Source organism: Pongo abelii, chromosome 13 (genome assembly GCF_028885655.2).
Source record: "Pongo abelii isolate AG06213 chromosome 13, NHGRI_mPonAbe1-v2.0_pri, whole genome shotgun sequence".
Lineage (NCBI taxonomy): Eukaryota > Metazoa > Chordata > Mammalia > Primates > Hominidae > Pongo > Pongo abelii.
The window spans coordinates 126,911,693-126,926,641 of NC_071998.2; the positions used below are offsets into that span (position 1 = coordinate 126,911,693).

General features: G+C 52.2%; 1 protein-coding gene across 9 annotated transcripts; it reads left to right on the plus strand.

The window, feature by feature from the left end:
• The first annotated feature begins 459 nt into the window (after positions 1–459).
• PAEP (progestagen associated endometrial protein) lies at positions 460–14,708 on the plus strand. Of its 9 annotated transcripts, XM_063714524.1 has the most exons (10): positions 460–555; positions 689–3,305; positions 7,681–8,654; positions 8,759–8,881; positions 9,277–9,416; positions 9,803–9,876; positions 11,754–11,864; positions 12,920–13,024; positions 13,295–13,311; positions 14,065–14,708. In XM_063714524.1, the coding sequence occupies exons 4-9, from the start codon at positions 8,786–8,788 to the stop codon at positions 13,309–13,311; spliced, it is 543 nt and encodes a 180-aa protein (XP_063570594.1). In that variant the 5' UTR covers positions 460–555; positions 689–3,305; positions 7,681–8,654; positions 8,759–8,785; the 3' UTR covers positions 14,065–14,708. The 9 variants fall into 9 exon arrangements, with proteins under 9 accessions (XP_063570594.1, XP_054376863.1, XP_054376862.2 ...); XM_054520888.2 differs by having other exon boundaries at positions 7,681–8,881; XM_054520887.2 differs by lacking the exon at positions 13,295–13,311.
• The last annotated feature ends 241 nt before the right edge of the window (positions 14,709–14,949 follow it).

A 14,949-nucleotide genomic window follows, 5' to 3' on the forward strand; every position in this document is an offset into this window, starting at 1 on the left:
GCGGGCACCCCCGGCGGCCCCTGGCCAGGCTCCTCTTCTGCTGATGGACCCAGGGCCATCTTGGGACAGGTTCTCCTGCCTGTCCCTGGAGCATCTCTGGCCCCTCAGGCTGACACTAAGGAGACCAAACCAGACACTGTCATCCCGCCCACCCCACGCCTCTGCCTCCCACTCTGCCTCGTGGCCCCGCCCCACGCCTCTGCCTCCCACTCCGCCTCCTGGCCCCGCCCCACGCCTCTGCCTCCCACTCCGCCTCCTGGCCCCACCCCCCGACGCCTCTGCCTCCCCAGCAGCCTCCTGGCCCCGCCCCCCGACGCCTCTGCCTCCGACTCTGCCTCCTGGCCCCGCCCCCCGACGCCTCTGCCTCCCACTCCGCCTCCTGGCCCCGCCCCCCGACGCCTCTGCCTCCCTACAGCCTCCTGACCCCGCCCCCCTTTTCCTGGCCCACCCCCGAGCCCCTCAGCCCTGCTCCTGGATGGCTGCAACGCGGCAGCTTCCTGGCCTCTCCCAGGCAACCTCACTCCCGAGGGTCCTGGTCCCAACAGGGATATCCAGGTGAGTCCAAGCGTACAAGCTGCTCCCATCGGCTGAGCTCTGCATTAGGCACTGTGACACCAGCTTCTCATGCCTATATCGCTTACTCCTGGAAGAACCCAGTGGCGTGGGCACGGTTCTCATTTCTCTGCAGAAACAGAGCCTTGGGATTAAGGATTTTGCTCGCGGTTGCACAGTCACGAAGTGGACCAGGCTGGGGCAAGGGCAGATCCAGGCAGGAGGAGCTTCAGCAGTGGAAGAATTTGCAGACCTGGGACACCACCTTGCCAGGGCGCTTCGGGGGAACAGGGGACCTCAAGCTTAAGCTCACAGCTGGGTGGGAAATCTGGCGAAGGAAGGGCACCAGGCCAGCCTGAGAGTGGAGAGAGGGGCCATCGGAGAAAAAGAGAGCCCTTTCTCTCTTCCCCACTGGGATTCTGTGTAGGTCAGACCCTTTCAGGTTGTCTCATGGGTTCCTGACCCCTGTCCCTTTCGGCCCTTTTCTTGTAGCTTCCTTGTGGGTGGCTCTGCTACTGGGCCCCAAGCCCGCCCTGCTTCCCTTGGTCCATCTGCTGTGAACCCACCGGTGTACTCATCACGTCAAATTCCATGCTTTCCATTTCGAGGATTTCCATCTGGTTCTTTATTCCCCTTTAATTTCTTAAAACTTCACTGAGGTGAAATTCACAGAGTGTCAAATAACCATTTTGAAGTGTACAATTGTGTAGCAATGAGGCCACACACCCTGGTGCGTATCCATGACCACTGCCTGGTTCCAAAACATTCCCGTCGCCCCCAAAGGAAGCTCCGTCTCCAGCAGCATTCACCCCCCACTTTCTGTCTCTAAGGATTTACCTATTCTGGACCTTTCCTATCAATGGAATCGTACAACATGTGACGTTTTGTGACTGGCTCCTTTCACTTAGCATGTTTTCAAGGTTCTTCTGTGTTGTAACATGGACCAGTACCCTGTTCCTTTTTATAGCTGAATAATATTCTACTGTATGAATAGACCTTATGCTTTTTTTGTTTTTCTTTTGAGATGAAGTCTTGCTCTGCCACCCAGGCTGGAGTGCAGTGGCAAAATCTTGGCTCACAGCAACCTCCACCTCCCAGGCTCAAGCAATTCTCCTGCCTCAGCCTCCCTAGTAGCTGGGATTACAGGTGCACACCAACATGATGCCAGGCTAATTTTGTATTTTTAGTAGAGATGGGGTTTCACTATGTTGGCCAGGCTGGTCTCAAACTCCTGACCTCAGGTGATCCACCCACTTCGGCCTCCCAAAGTGCTGGGATTACAGGCATGAGCCACCTCGCCCAGTCGACCCCATGCTTTTTGCCCACTCATTGTTTGATAGACACTTGAGCTGTTTACGTCTTTTGGTTCTTCTGAACAGTGCAGCCACAAATATGCACACACACAAATATTTGTTTGAATTCCTGTTTTCAATTCAAGCAAAGTTTCTGGATCATGGGATAGTGATGTGTTTAACTTTCTAAGAAGCTGCCAATTGTTTTCCACAGTGGAAGCACCGTTTTCCTTCCTGGGTCTTTTCCATGCCTTCCACTTTGTTTCTCATCAGGCTCTTGCCTTTCGGTACCCTCTTGAGCATGTAGAGATATTTATAATGGGTCTTTAACATCCTAATCTGCTAAGTCCACCATCACTGTCATTTCTGGATCTGTTTCTGTCACTTGATTTTTCTCCTGGTTATGTCTCATATTTTCTTGCTTCATTGCCTGCTTGGTAATTGTTAACTGGATGTCATATTTACTTTGTGGATTTCATGTTGTCGGTTTCTTGACGTGGCAGCTGGCCTCCAGGATGGCTTCCCTTGTGTGATGCCTTCTATTGAGTGTGGGCTGGACCTGGTGACCCACTTCTGATAGATATGACAAGGAGGAAGGGATGGCTCATGAATCAGATACAGAGTGTGACATCAGCCCCACTTGTCCTCATACCGCTTGCAGTGGGGAACCGTGTCACAAGCGGCCCCAGGAAGAGGCTCATGTGGCAGGACCCTGAAGTTCCCACCAGCCATTGTGGTCCACCAGTTCCAAGACATTCTCCAGAGCCCAAAGTCCCGGCCCAGAACATGACCACAGCCTCATTGCAGACCCTGAGCCAGAACCACCCAGCTGGGCCACTCCCCTACTCCTGACCCTCACAAATCATTGTTTGAAGCTGCTGTGTTTGGAGACAATTTCTTATGCAGCAAGAAATAACACACTCAATTTTGTTTTTCATTAAATAATGTTAGACTCTGTGTGGCCGCAGTTAAATTATTTTTAACGTGTTGGATCTTCCCAATACTTGCTTTTAATTGTATTCTAATGGGTTCAGAACAGCCGTTGCTAACCCCGCTACCAGTTCAGTCTCTTTTTGAGAATTCTGCCTGCTGCCCCGTGTATTCTGAAGGTTTTCTTCTCGGCTGTGTGAGTTCTAAGAGTCACTCAGCTGACCATTTCCAAGGTTTCCTCCCTGCCCCTTTGTGTGTCTCCTGAGCTCTCCGTGTAGCCCCTCCTGTCCGAAGCTTTGCCCAGCAGTCGAGTCCCTCCGCCTCCCCACACTCTAATACTCTTCTCCTCAGTGTGTGTGGGGTGGGGCCCTGGGATCTGTTTGGGTTTGTTTGCCCTGAGCCAGGCCTTGCTGGGGTCACAGAGCTCAGCACTCGTGTTGTGTGTCTCAGGAATCATGATCCTTCACTGCCTGTTGTCAAATATCCAGAAAGCACTGCTTCTGAAATCTCCCGGATTTCTAGTTGTTTAAGGTGAGCAAATACGATACTTGCTATTGTATGTTAGCCAGGAGGGGAAGTTAGAGTTGTGTTGTTATTTTTTAGCTTTCGTTTTGAAATAACTATGGATTCATGGGAAGCTGCAAAAATAGTACAGAGGGGTCCTGCGTTCCCTTTGCCTGCTGTGCATAGCTACAGTCAGACCTCACACAACTACTGTGTGAAAATTTATATAACCATACATTGTGCGGAACCAGGTCTTATTGATATTTCACCAGTTTTCTATTCGCTTGTGTGTGTGTATGTGTGTGTGGTTCTATGCAATTTTTTACGTGTGTAGATATGTGTAACCACTGCAGCAATCAACATATAGAATGGTACATCCCCACAGAGATCTCTTGTTCTACCCCTTTAGAGACACACCCATTCCCCAGGCCCAGCCCTTGGCTACCACGAATCAGCTTTCAATTTCTTTTTTCTTTTTCTTTCTTTCTTTCTTTTTTTTTTTTTTTTGAGACTGAGTCTTGCTCTGTCTCCCGGGCTGGAATGCAGTGGCGTGATCTCAGCTCACTGCAAGCTCCGCCTTCCGGGGTCACTCCATTCTCCTGCCTCAGCCACCTGAGTAGCTGGGACTACAGGCGCCTGCCACCATGCCCGGCTAATTTTTTCTACTTTTTAGTAGAGACGGGGTTTCACCGTGTTAGCCAGGATGGTCTCAATCTCCTGACCTCGTGATCCACCCGCCTCGGCCTCCGAAAGTGCTGGGATTACAGGCGTGAGCCACCGCGCCCGGCCTCAGCTTTCAATTTCTATAATGTCATTTCGAGAATATTGTATAAACAAAGTCATAGAGTATGCGACCTTTTGGGATTGGCCTTTTTCACTCAGCGTAGTTCCCTTAAACGCCCTCCTGCTGCTGTGGGTATCAGCAGTTCACCCCGTTTTATGGCTGAGTCTCCCATAAGGCTGATGTACTCGTCTGTCTAACAATTCATTCACGGATGGTGGTTTCCAGTTATTAGTTATTACAGGCAAAGCTGCTGTGGACAATTGTGTACATGGTTTTCTGTGTCCATTTATCCCATTTCTCTGGGAGAAATGCCCAGGAATAAAACTGCCAGGCTGTATAGTAAGCATATGCTTATTATTTTTGTGTTGTTGTTCTTGTTTTTTGACACGGAGTCTTGCTCTGTCACCCAGGCTGGAGTGCAGTGGCGAAATCTCAGCTCACTACAACCTCCATCTCCCAGGTTCAAGTGATTCTCCTGCCTCAGCCTCCTGAGTAGCTGGGACTACAGGTGCACGCCACCACGCCCAGCTAATTTTTTGTATTTTTAGTACAGACAGGGTTTTACCATGTTGGCCAGACTGGTCTCGAACTCCTGACCTCAGGTGATCTGCCCCTCCTTGGCCTCCCAAAGTTGGGATTACCGGCGTGAGCCACCACGCCCGGCCCAGCGTATGCTTAGTTTTAAAAGAAACTTCCAGCTGGGCATGGTGGCTCACACCTGTAATCTCAGCACTTCAGGAGGCCAAGGTGGGAGCATCTCTTGAGCCCAGGAGTTCAAGACCAGTCTGGCCAACATAGTGAGACCCAGTCTCTATTATTTAAGCTTAAAAATTTTTAAATAAAAAACAAAAGCAACTTACAATTTCCAGCATGGCTGAACCATTTTAGAGCCACTCAAAGTATGCATTTCTCAACATTTTGAGAGATCCAGTTTCTCTCCATCCCCACTAATATTTGGTTTGGTCCCACTTTTCATTGTAGCTGTCCTAATAGCTGGGCTGTGATATCTCACTGTGGCCTTAATTGGTGCTCCTTGATAGTCAATGACATTGAGCATCTTTTTAGGTGCTTATTTGCCACCCGTAGATCTTCTCTGGGGAGATGTTCCTTCATGGTTTTTGCCCATTTTCTAGGTAGATTTTACTTTTGCTGTTGAATTTTCAAAGTTCTCTATATCTTCCAGACACCAGTCCTTTGTTGGATATGAAACTTTCAGATGTTTTCTCCCAGTTTGTAGCTTGTCTCTTCATCCTCTTTTTTTTTTTTTTTTTCTCTCTCTCTCTCTCTCTTTTTGTTTTTTGAGACGGAGTCTCACTCTGTCACCCAGGCTGGAGTGCAGTGGTGTGATCTTGTCTCACTGCAACCTCCGCCTCCTGGGTTCAAGTGACTCTCCTGCCTCAGCCTCCTGAGTAGCTGGGATTACAGGCATGTGCCACCAGGCCTGGCTAATTTTGTATTTTTAGTAGAGATGGTGTTTCACCATGTTGGCCATAGGTGGTCTCGAACTCCTGACCTCAGGTGATCCGCCCACCTCGGGCTCCCAGAGTGCTGGGATTACAGATGTGATCCATCCCACTCGGCCCTCTTCAACCTCTTAACAAGGTCTTTCTGGAGCAAGGGTTTCAGATTTTGATGCAGTATGACTTATCAGTTTTTTTCTTTTGTGGATCTTGCATTTGGTGTCAAGTCTAAGAATTCTTTACCTAGCCCTAAGTCCTGAAAATGTTCTCTTACACTTTCTTCTAAAAGTTGTATAGTTTTATGTTTTACTTTTAAACGATGAGTTAATGCATATGTCAGGTGTGAGTTTTAGATGGAGGTCCTTCGTTTGCACATGATGGGATCAATTGCACGTGATAAATTGCTCCAGCACCATTTGTTGCAAAGACTGTCCTTCTCTTAGAGCGACTCCCGCTTGCCAGGCCTCTGGTTTAATAAAACATGACCAGAGTGACTCCATCTTAACATGAATAACTAGACACTCACAAGGCACCTATAAGGTTATATAACGAGGCTATGCTGCTCGATACTGACTACGACAATTTCCTGTTTCTCTGCCTAAAGGACACCACCACCCCCATCCAGAACATGATGTGCCAGTACCTGGATGGGTCTCACAGCACATGAGCTCGACATGGGTGAAACGTAGCAGCTACGTCCATGTCTGGGAACCTGGGGAGCTGACAACTGGCTTCCTGTCCACCCCAGTGCCTGTGGGCTGGTTTTTTCTTTCTTGTTTTTTTTTCATTTGTTTGTTTGTTTGCTTTGATTTTTTGAGACAGAGTCTCGTTCTGTCACTCAGGCTGGAGTGCAGTGGCGCGATCTCGGCTCACTGCAACCTCCGCCTCCCAGATTCAAGCGATTCTCGTACCTCAGCCTCCCGAGTAGCTGGGATTACAGGCGCGTGCTTATGGTCTGAAAATACCCACATACTAAGCTGACCACCAATTATAACTGCAGAACATTTATGGCCATATGGGGCATCTCCCACCTAGCCTGGAGAATGTCCCAGTGACCTGGGAGTGCAGGGGGTTATCTTCGCTCACATATAACGTCAACGAGCAGGCTGAGGCTGGAGGGCGAATGGTCATTGATCACACTAGGAGCCCCTATCTTTAGCAAGTGCATCTGCACGATCCAGGTTTCACTGTAGCTCCTTACAGCTTCTTACAAGCAGAGGCACTCACAGAGGACAGGCGTTCCTCCTGCTCGCTGAGGTTGCCCGGCTCTGGCATGGAGTCGTTGCCCATAAACTTGCTTTCACTCTGGTCTGTGAGTCACCTTGAATTCTTTCCTGTGTGAGATCTAAGAACCCATTCTTGGGGTCTGGACCGGGACCCTCTTTTCCGATAACACTTCCCCCGCGCACTGTTCTTGCAGCTTTGTTAAAGGTCTGTTGTTGTGTGTGAGTCCATGTTTGGACTCTCTATTTCCCATTGATCTATGTGTCCATTTCTCTGCCAATACCACACTCTCTTGGTGACTATCGATAATAGTGTTTGTAAACTTGGGTAGACTAATTCTTTATACTTTATTCTTCTTCACAATGGCTTTAGCAATTGTAGCTCCTTTGCCTTGACATATAAATTTTAGAAAAAAAAATTTCTCTATCTACATATGGTTGGGTGTGGTGGCTCACACCTATAATTCCAGCACTTTGGGAGGCCGAGGTGAGCAGATCACTTGAGGTCAGCAGTTCGAGCCCAGCCTGGCCAACATAGTGAAAACCCCTCTCTACTAAAAATACAAACATTAGCCAGGTGTGGTGGTGGGCGCCTATAATCCCAGCTACTCTGGAGGCTGAGGCAGCAGAATCACTTGAACCTGGGATGCAGAGGTTGCAGTGAGTCAAGATCGTGCCACTGCACTCCACCCTGGGCAACAGAGCAAGACTCTGCCTCAAAAAAAATATATATATATGTATATATATGTGTGTGTGTGTGTGTGTGTGTGTGTGTATACACACACACACACACATCTATATCTGCCTGCAAAATATCTTGCTGAGAATTTTATAGGAATTGCATTAAATCTCTAAGTTGAGGTGGGGAGAGCTAACATCTTTGCTGTGTTGAAGCTTCCAGCCCATGAACACATTGTGCCTGTCCTTTTCCTTAGGTCTTTGATTTCCCTTCATTGGATTCAGAGTTTAAGTCCTGTCCATATTTGGTGAGATTTTTGCCTACATGCTCTGTGTGTGATGACAAATCCTGAATTTCCAGGTTTGGGTTCTGTGTACTCCTTGACACTGTGTGGGAACACGGTGGATTTTTGTGCGATTGACCTCGCTGACCTCACTCGGTTCTAGGAGGGGTTTTGTAGAGTTCTTGCAATTTTGTACCTGGGCAATGATGTTATATGTGAATAGGGACAGGTATACCTCCCCCTTCCCAATCTGCGTGCCTTTAGTTACCATTTCACGCCTAGCTGCCCTGGCCGGAATGACCTGCTCTGACGGATGGGAGAGTGGGAGTGGACACCCGTGTCTTGCCTCAGGACTCAGGTGCTCTCCAGGGAGTGAGAGGCGGCCTCGATTGTAAGTTATAAAGTGATGCTTCCCTGTGGGAAAAAGTGCATCCAATATAGACTGTAGGACAAAGTCTGAAAGTCCAGTACCTCCCATTTCCACCCCGTCTTGCCTGTGAGTCAGAGAGAAACAGCGCCAACAGGCAGTGTGCACCTGTCCAGAGGCTGGCTGTTTGAGGGATACAGGTGTGCACACCTGGGGATGGCTGAGTGGAAGGTACAGGTCAGGATTATGACCGTGCAGACAGTCACCCACTGGCATGATGTCTGTGGCATCCTGGGGCGGCCATGGGGCTCTCAGGCCCTCTGCCTGCCCCACAGGCCATACCCCTGCCCTGGGCACAGCTGTCCTCAGTGCTGGCCTCTGACCCGACGTTGTCCAGGAGCCCCGACCCAGAAGGTGCTCCCACCGCTGCCAGCCTGGACCCGACCCAGGCCCCTCCCACCTGAGGCCCTGCCAAGAACTGCCCAGCCCGGACACAGAGGAGGTTCCTGGGTGGACGCAGGGAAGAGCCTCCCATTGTCCCAGTGGAGGAAGCTGCCCACGGGCCGAGGATGAGTCACAGGTTCGAGGAATCGCATGGCAAGGCTGTGGGCGGGGATCTTGTCTGCCCTCCTCCTACATAAGGTCCTCTGAGCCCACACTGCCTCAGCATCCCTCTCACTCCAGAGCTCAGAGCCACCCACAGCCGCAGCCATGCAGTGCCTCCTGCTCACCCTGGGCGTGGCCCTGGTCTGTGGTGTCCCGGCCATGGACATCCCCCAGACCAAGCAGGACCTGGAGCTCCCAAAGGTTTGAGGCTAGGGGAGCGGGTGCTTTACCGTGGGAGGCCTGGGGTGGGTGGGGGCTGCGGGCAGGTGGGAAGCCCAGGATCTCACAAGCTGCAGGAAGCACAGAATGGACGCCATGCTTTCAGGAAGCCCTCAGCCCTGCTCTCTATCTTTAGGGTGGCCTCTCTGGTTTCCCAGCATCCTAGGTGACTCATTATTTGGACTTTGGAACACTCCTGAGTTAGCACACACTGGTCATTTTAAGTACAGGAAATTTCATAGCCCAGCGTCTGGTAGACAGCAGACAACCAACCCATGCTCACTGTACCCATCCCAGTTAGACTCAGCCCCGCCTGCACCGGGTGCAACGAGAGCCATGGTGGGGTGGGACCGCTGTGCAGCCCAAGACCCCCTCAGTTGGCAGGGACCTGGCACTCCATGGCCATGGCAACCAACAACATCTCCCTCATGGCGACGCTGAAGGCCCCTCTGAGGGTCCACGTCACGTCACTGCGGCCCACCCCCGAGGACAACCTGGAGATCCTTCTGCACAGATGGTGGGTTCCTCATCATTGAGACGGACTGGGCGGGGGCTCAGTCTCCCCCCACAGGGGTCCAGGACTGGGTGGGTTGGGTGGAGCTGGACTCAGCCCCAGGCATTTTCTGACAGCCAGGGGCTTCACTGTGGCCCTTCCATGAGGGTCGGGTGGAAAACCAGGGCTCCAGACATTCCCTGTCCCCTTGGATCCCCTGCCCCAGGCTCTGGGCCAACAGCCAACCACACAGTGCAGCCCCAGGTCAGACTGACGAGAAGATCTGGGCGGCTGCAGGCTGCGGTGCTCCTTGGACCCGGGGAAGTTCCCGTGGTGACTTGATTTTAGGAGTGACAGTGAAGGCAACTCCAATTCAAGTGGCCACTCATTCTATTGTCACCACCTTTCAGGGAGAACAACAGCTGTGTTGAGAAGAAGGTCCTTGGAGAGAAGACTGAGAATCCAAAGAAGTTCAAGATCAACTGTGAGCATCCCCAGGCCCCAAGGGCTGGCTCAGTGCTGGCATGCTAGCCGCGCTCTCTCAGAGGCGGCTCTGCCGGGGCATGAGGGAGTGAGGCCTGGCCTGTCCCCACTCTCTCTGCTTCAGGGAGTCAAAGTGTTTACTCCGGTCAACCTGATGCTGACCCCAGGGGCATATTTTACCTGGAGGGCAGGGGAAGCACTAATTCTTGGCATGACAGTGACTGGATGTGGGACTGCACTGTGCCCAGGCACGGGGGACAGGTGCTTTGTGTGCACTGTTCACTCTGGCCTCACAAAAGGCCAGGGAGGCTGCAGGCGAGCAGGTGGGCAGGTGGGCAGGTGGGTAAGTGGGCAGGTGTGTAGGTAAACAGGTGGGCAGGTGAACAGGTGGGTAGGTGAGCAGGTGGTTAGGTGAACAGGCGGGTAGGTGGATAGGTGAGTAGGTGGGTAGGTGGGTAGGTGAACAGGTGGGTAGGTGAACAGGTGGATAGGTGAACAGGTGGATAGGTGAGCAGGTGGGTAGGTGGGTAGGTGAACAGGTGGATAGGTGAACAGGTGGGTAGGTGGGTAGGTGAACAGGTGGGTAGGTGGGTAGGTGAACAGGTGGGTAGGTGAACAGGTGAACAGGTGAACAGGTGGGTAGGTGAACAGGTGATTAGGTGAACAGGTGGGTAGGTGAACAGGTGGATAGGTGAACAGGTGGGTAGGTGGGTAGGTGAACAGGTGGGTAGGTGAACAGGTGGATAGGTGAACAGGTGGGTAGGTGGGTAGGTGAACAGGTGGGTAGGTGAACAGGTGGGTAGGTGAACAGGTGGATAGGTGAGCAGGTGGGTAGGTGAACAGGTGGATAGGTGAGCAGGTGGATAGGTGGGTAGGTGAACAGGTGGGTAGGTGAACAGGTGGGTAGGTGAACAGGTGGATAGGTGAGCAGGTGGGTAGGTGGGTAGGTGGGTAGGTGGGTAGGTGAACAGGTGGGTAGGTGGGTAGGTGAACAGGTGGGTAGGTGAACAGGTGAACAGGTGAACAGGTGGGTAGGTGAACAGGTGATTAGGTGAACAGGTGGGTAGGTGAACAGGTGGATAGGTGAACAGGTGGCCAGGTGGGTAGGTGAACAGGTGGGTAGGTGAACAGCTGGGCAGGTGGGTAGGTGAACAGGTGGGTAGGTGAACAGGTGGGTAGGTGGGTAGGTGGCTGCTGTTCCCGTGGGCCTGGCTGCCTCCTGCTCACTCTGGGGCTGCAGCTCTGGTCTTAGGCTGAGCTCCCAGGCCTCTTTGGGGGAAGAGAGAGGGGCTTACAGCATGTCCTTGCTCCACTGAATTCTTCCTAACAATTTGCAACATTTTGTTCTGTTTTGTTAATTATTATTTTTTTAAAAAGACAGAGGTGGTCAGGGTCTGGGGTCTCTTATCCCCTCATGGGCACATTTTCCCAGCAAATACAGTTTGCTTCTCATGCTTGGGACTTGCCTCAGGCCTTTCTGACCCTGCTTGCCCTCCCCAGAATCGAGCCACTCTCCAAGGTCCATTTCTTCTCCCTCTTCCCACCCCCCTGCCCTGTTCCTGTGCCGTCTCCCGCTGTCCTCACCCGTACGTGACTTCTCAGTTGGAGTCTCTCGAGGTCAGAGCCTCCCCGCCTGCCGTGTCTGCCTCTCCACTGCACACCTGGCCTATCCCCCTCAGCCGGGGCTCCATGGCCCTCACGTTGCCTCTTCTCTCCTTTTCTCCCTGGCTTCCCTGGCCATGGCCCACACCAGGGGCCACGTCCCACAGTGGCGGTGGACGAGGAAGCCACTTAGTGTGGTGGGATGTCCACACGCCTGGGCAAGACTGCTGAGACAGAGGCTTCATCTTCCTTTTGGTTCTTCTCTTCTTTCCCCAGATACGGTGGCGAACGAGGCTATGCTGCTCGATACTGACTACGACAATTTCCTGTTTCTCTGCCTAAAGGACACCACCGCCCCTATCCAGAGCATGATGTGCCAGTACCTGGGTGGGTCTCACAGCACATGAGCTCAACATGGGTGAGAGGTAGCAACTACGTCCTTGGCTGGGAACCCTGGGGAGCTGACAACTGGCTTCCTGTCCACCTCGGTGCCTGTGGGCTGATTTTTTCTTTCTTGGTTTTTTTATTTGTTTGTTGTTTGCTTTGATTTTTTGAGACAGGGTCTCATTCTGTCACTCAGGCTGGAGTATAGTGGCGTGATCTCAGCTCACTGCAACCTCCACCTCCCAGATTCAAGCGATTCTCATGCCTCAGCCTCTGGAGTAGCTGGGATTACAGGCGTGCGCCACTATGCCCAGCTAATTTTTGTATTTTTTGGTAGAGACGGGGTTTCACCATGTTGGCCAGGCTGGTCTCCAACTCCTGGGTCAAGTGATCCACCCGCCTTGGCCTCCCAAAGGGCTGGGATTACAGGCATGAGCCACCATGCCCAGCTAGGCTGTTTTTCTCCAGCGGTTCATCGAGTCCTCTGACAAAGCAAGGAGCTGATATGGGGCCAGTGGGACGGTCGCCAGTCAAGGGGCTGGGCTTGGTGGAAAGATTAATACTCACTGGACGTCCAGTCAAAACACCCTGAAACCTATGATACTCTCAACCAAACAAAGGCCAGGAATACCAAAATAGCCACATAGCCACAGCCCTTCCCCATGTTTCTGAGTGCAGCGTTTCCTCTGAGGTCACACAGGGGTCTTCTTGATCAGCCTCAACCATGCTTACTGAGAGCCGGGCACTGGGGGAGGCAGGCACTGTGCTCTCTTCCTGTGACGCTGTAGACACCATCCTAATCTGTGCAGGCCCCAGCACTGCCCAGAGCGGAGCAGAGGGGGCCAGGCCGAGGAGTGGGAGCTAGGGACAGGGAACCTGGAGGCAAGGTGGACAGAGCCCCGGAGACCGCCCTAGGGACCTACTCCAGACCAAACTCTGCCAGACCTCGGAGCACTGGGGCCTCCTTCTCTGCCCTTCCTCCTTGGGCAAGGCCTCTGGAGCTCCCCGGCTCTCATGGAAGCCCCAGGGGCCCAGGACTGACCCAGCCTCTTCCACAGCCAGAGTCCTGGTGGAGGACGACGAGATCATGCAGGGATTCATCAGGGCTTTCAGGCCCCTGCCCAGGCACCTATGGTACTTGCTGGACTTGAAACAGATGGAAGGTGAGCTCCGCCTAGGACACGCCCAGCCTCAGCTGGAGGAGAAGCTGCCTCTTTCTCAGCCCGAGCCCCCTGCTGGCTCTGTAGGACTCAGGTCACTCCTTTTTGGCTCCTCCCCTGTTCTCCCCCGGCCTCCTGGGGTGCAGAGCCACCCTGCGATGGGGTCCTGCCCTGTCCCGCCATCCTTTCACCCCCTCTCCAGCCCTGGGGCTGCTGTGTCCCCAGCTGTCTCTTCTCTCGCTGACGCCTCCACTGTCCCATCTCTTCCCACAGAGCCGTGCCGTTTCTAGGTGAGCTCCTGCCTGGTCCTGCCTCCTGGGTAATGAATGTATCAGCCTCGCCCACTGTCTGGGGCTGCCTCTCTGGGCCCCTGGGACAGACCCCACTGTGTCCAGTTCAGGGCTGACCCTGCAGGAATGAACTGGGGTCTGGTCTTGTGATTCCAGAAAGCCAGGCTGCTGACGTCCCCGTCCACGAGCCCAGCCTGTGTCTTGCAGCCATTGTATTAGTCACGGGCTCGTGCCCTATAGTCGGACCTCATGCTTTCTTTTGGGGTTCAGGGTGTTGGTTGGAAATGTTGGGGGCTATAGAAGGAGGAAGGAGGATGGTTACATGGAAAGGCATGAGAAGCTGGGACCTGCAGGTCTCGGTCTCACATTCTTTTTTTTTTTTTTTTTTAAGATGGAGTCTCGCTCTGTCACCAGGCTGGAGTGCAGTGGCACAATCTCAGCTCGCTGCAACCTCGACCTCCTGGGTTCAAGCGATTCTCCTGCCTCAGCCCCCTGAGTTGCTGGAACCACAGGCGTGCGCCACCATGCCCAGCTAATTTTTGTATTTTTAATAGAAACAGGGTTTCACCATGTTGGCCACGATGGTCTCAATCTCTTGACCTCATGATCTGCCCCACTCAGCCTCCCAAAGTGCTGGGATTTCAGTGCCACATTCTTAAGGGGGTGTCCTCAAGCCCACCACGTCCTTCCAGGGCTCCCCCCACAACACCCTGCTCTTCCTCCGTCTACTTAAGTGACCTGTAAACCCAACAGCTCACCTCCGCCTCCAGGAAGACCAGACTCCCACCCTTCCACACCTCCAGAGCAGTGGGACTTCCTCCTGCCCTTTCAAAGAATATCCACAGCTCAGAAGACGATGACGTGGTCATCTGTGTCCCCATCCCCTTCCTGCTGCACACCTGCACCACGGCCATGGGGAGGCTGCTCCCTGGGGGCAGTCTCTGGCAGAGATTATTAATAAACCCATGGAGCATGTTCTGTCTGGATGTGCAGTCACTGCTGGGTGTGAGATTCAGGGACAAGGATCTGGGGTCAGGGCAGGCCCAGGCCACCGTCTGGCAGAACCAGAGCTGCTACAGACCCGTGGGCAGCTTCTGGGGGAGAAAATACCTCAAGTTTCTTATCTACAAAATAAAAGGGTCCACTTTCACAAATTTGTGAAATGTCTAGAAAAATAAACCCAGGACACTCATATCAGAATTGATGAGCCCAGAGGAAAACTCATAGTCTGTAATACTGAAATGGGTTAGCAAGAAAGAATTAAAATCTAACCCATAAAATGAATCTGTAATGAGCTCTTGTTGGAAAAAAAGCGTTAGAATAAGGAAAGTAAGAAAATAGAATGAAGGAAGATAAAAGCAAAAATGACAAAATCAGAGAAACGTATCAAATTCATGCACCTGTGCCCCAAGGTGGGGAGGGGTGGGCACGGTGGGATTTAGCTCACCTGTCAGAAACACCTGGGAAAAAAAATTCCAGCAAGTATCAATGACCACAGATTAAGAGAAAATAGATTAAAAGAGTCAAAAGGGATTATGCTATTTGACTCCAGAATATATTTTTTACAATCCAAAAGAGATGATTTCAAGGCAAATATAAGCATCCAAAACAGATCAGAGAAGACTGGAGACAAAGTAG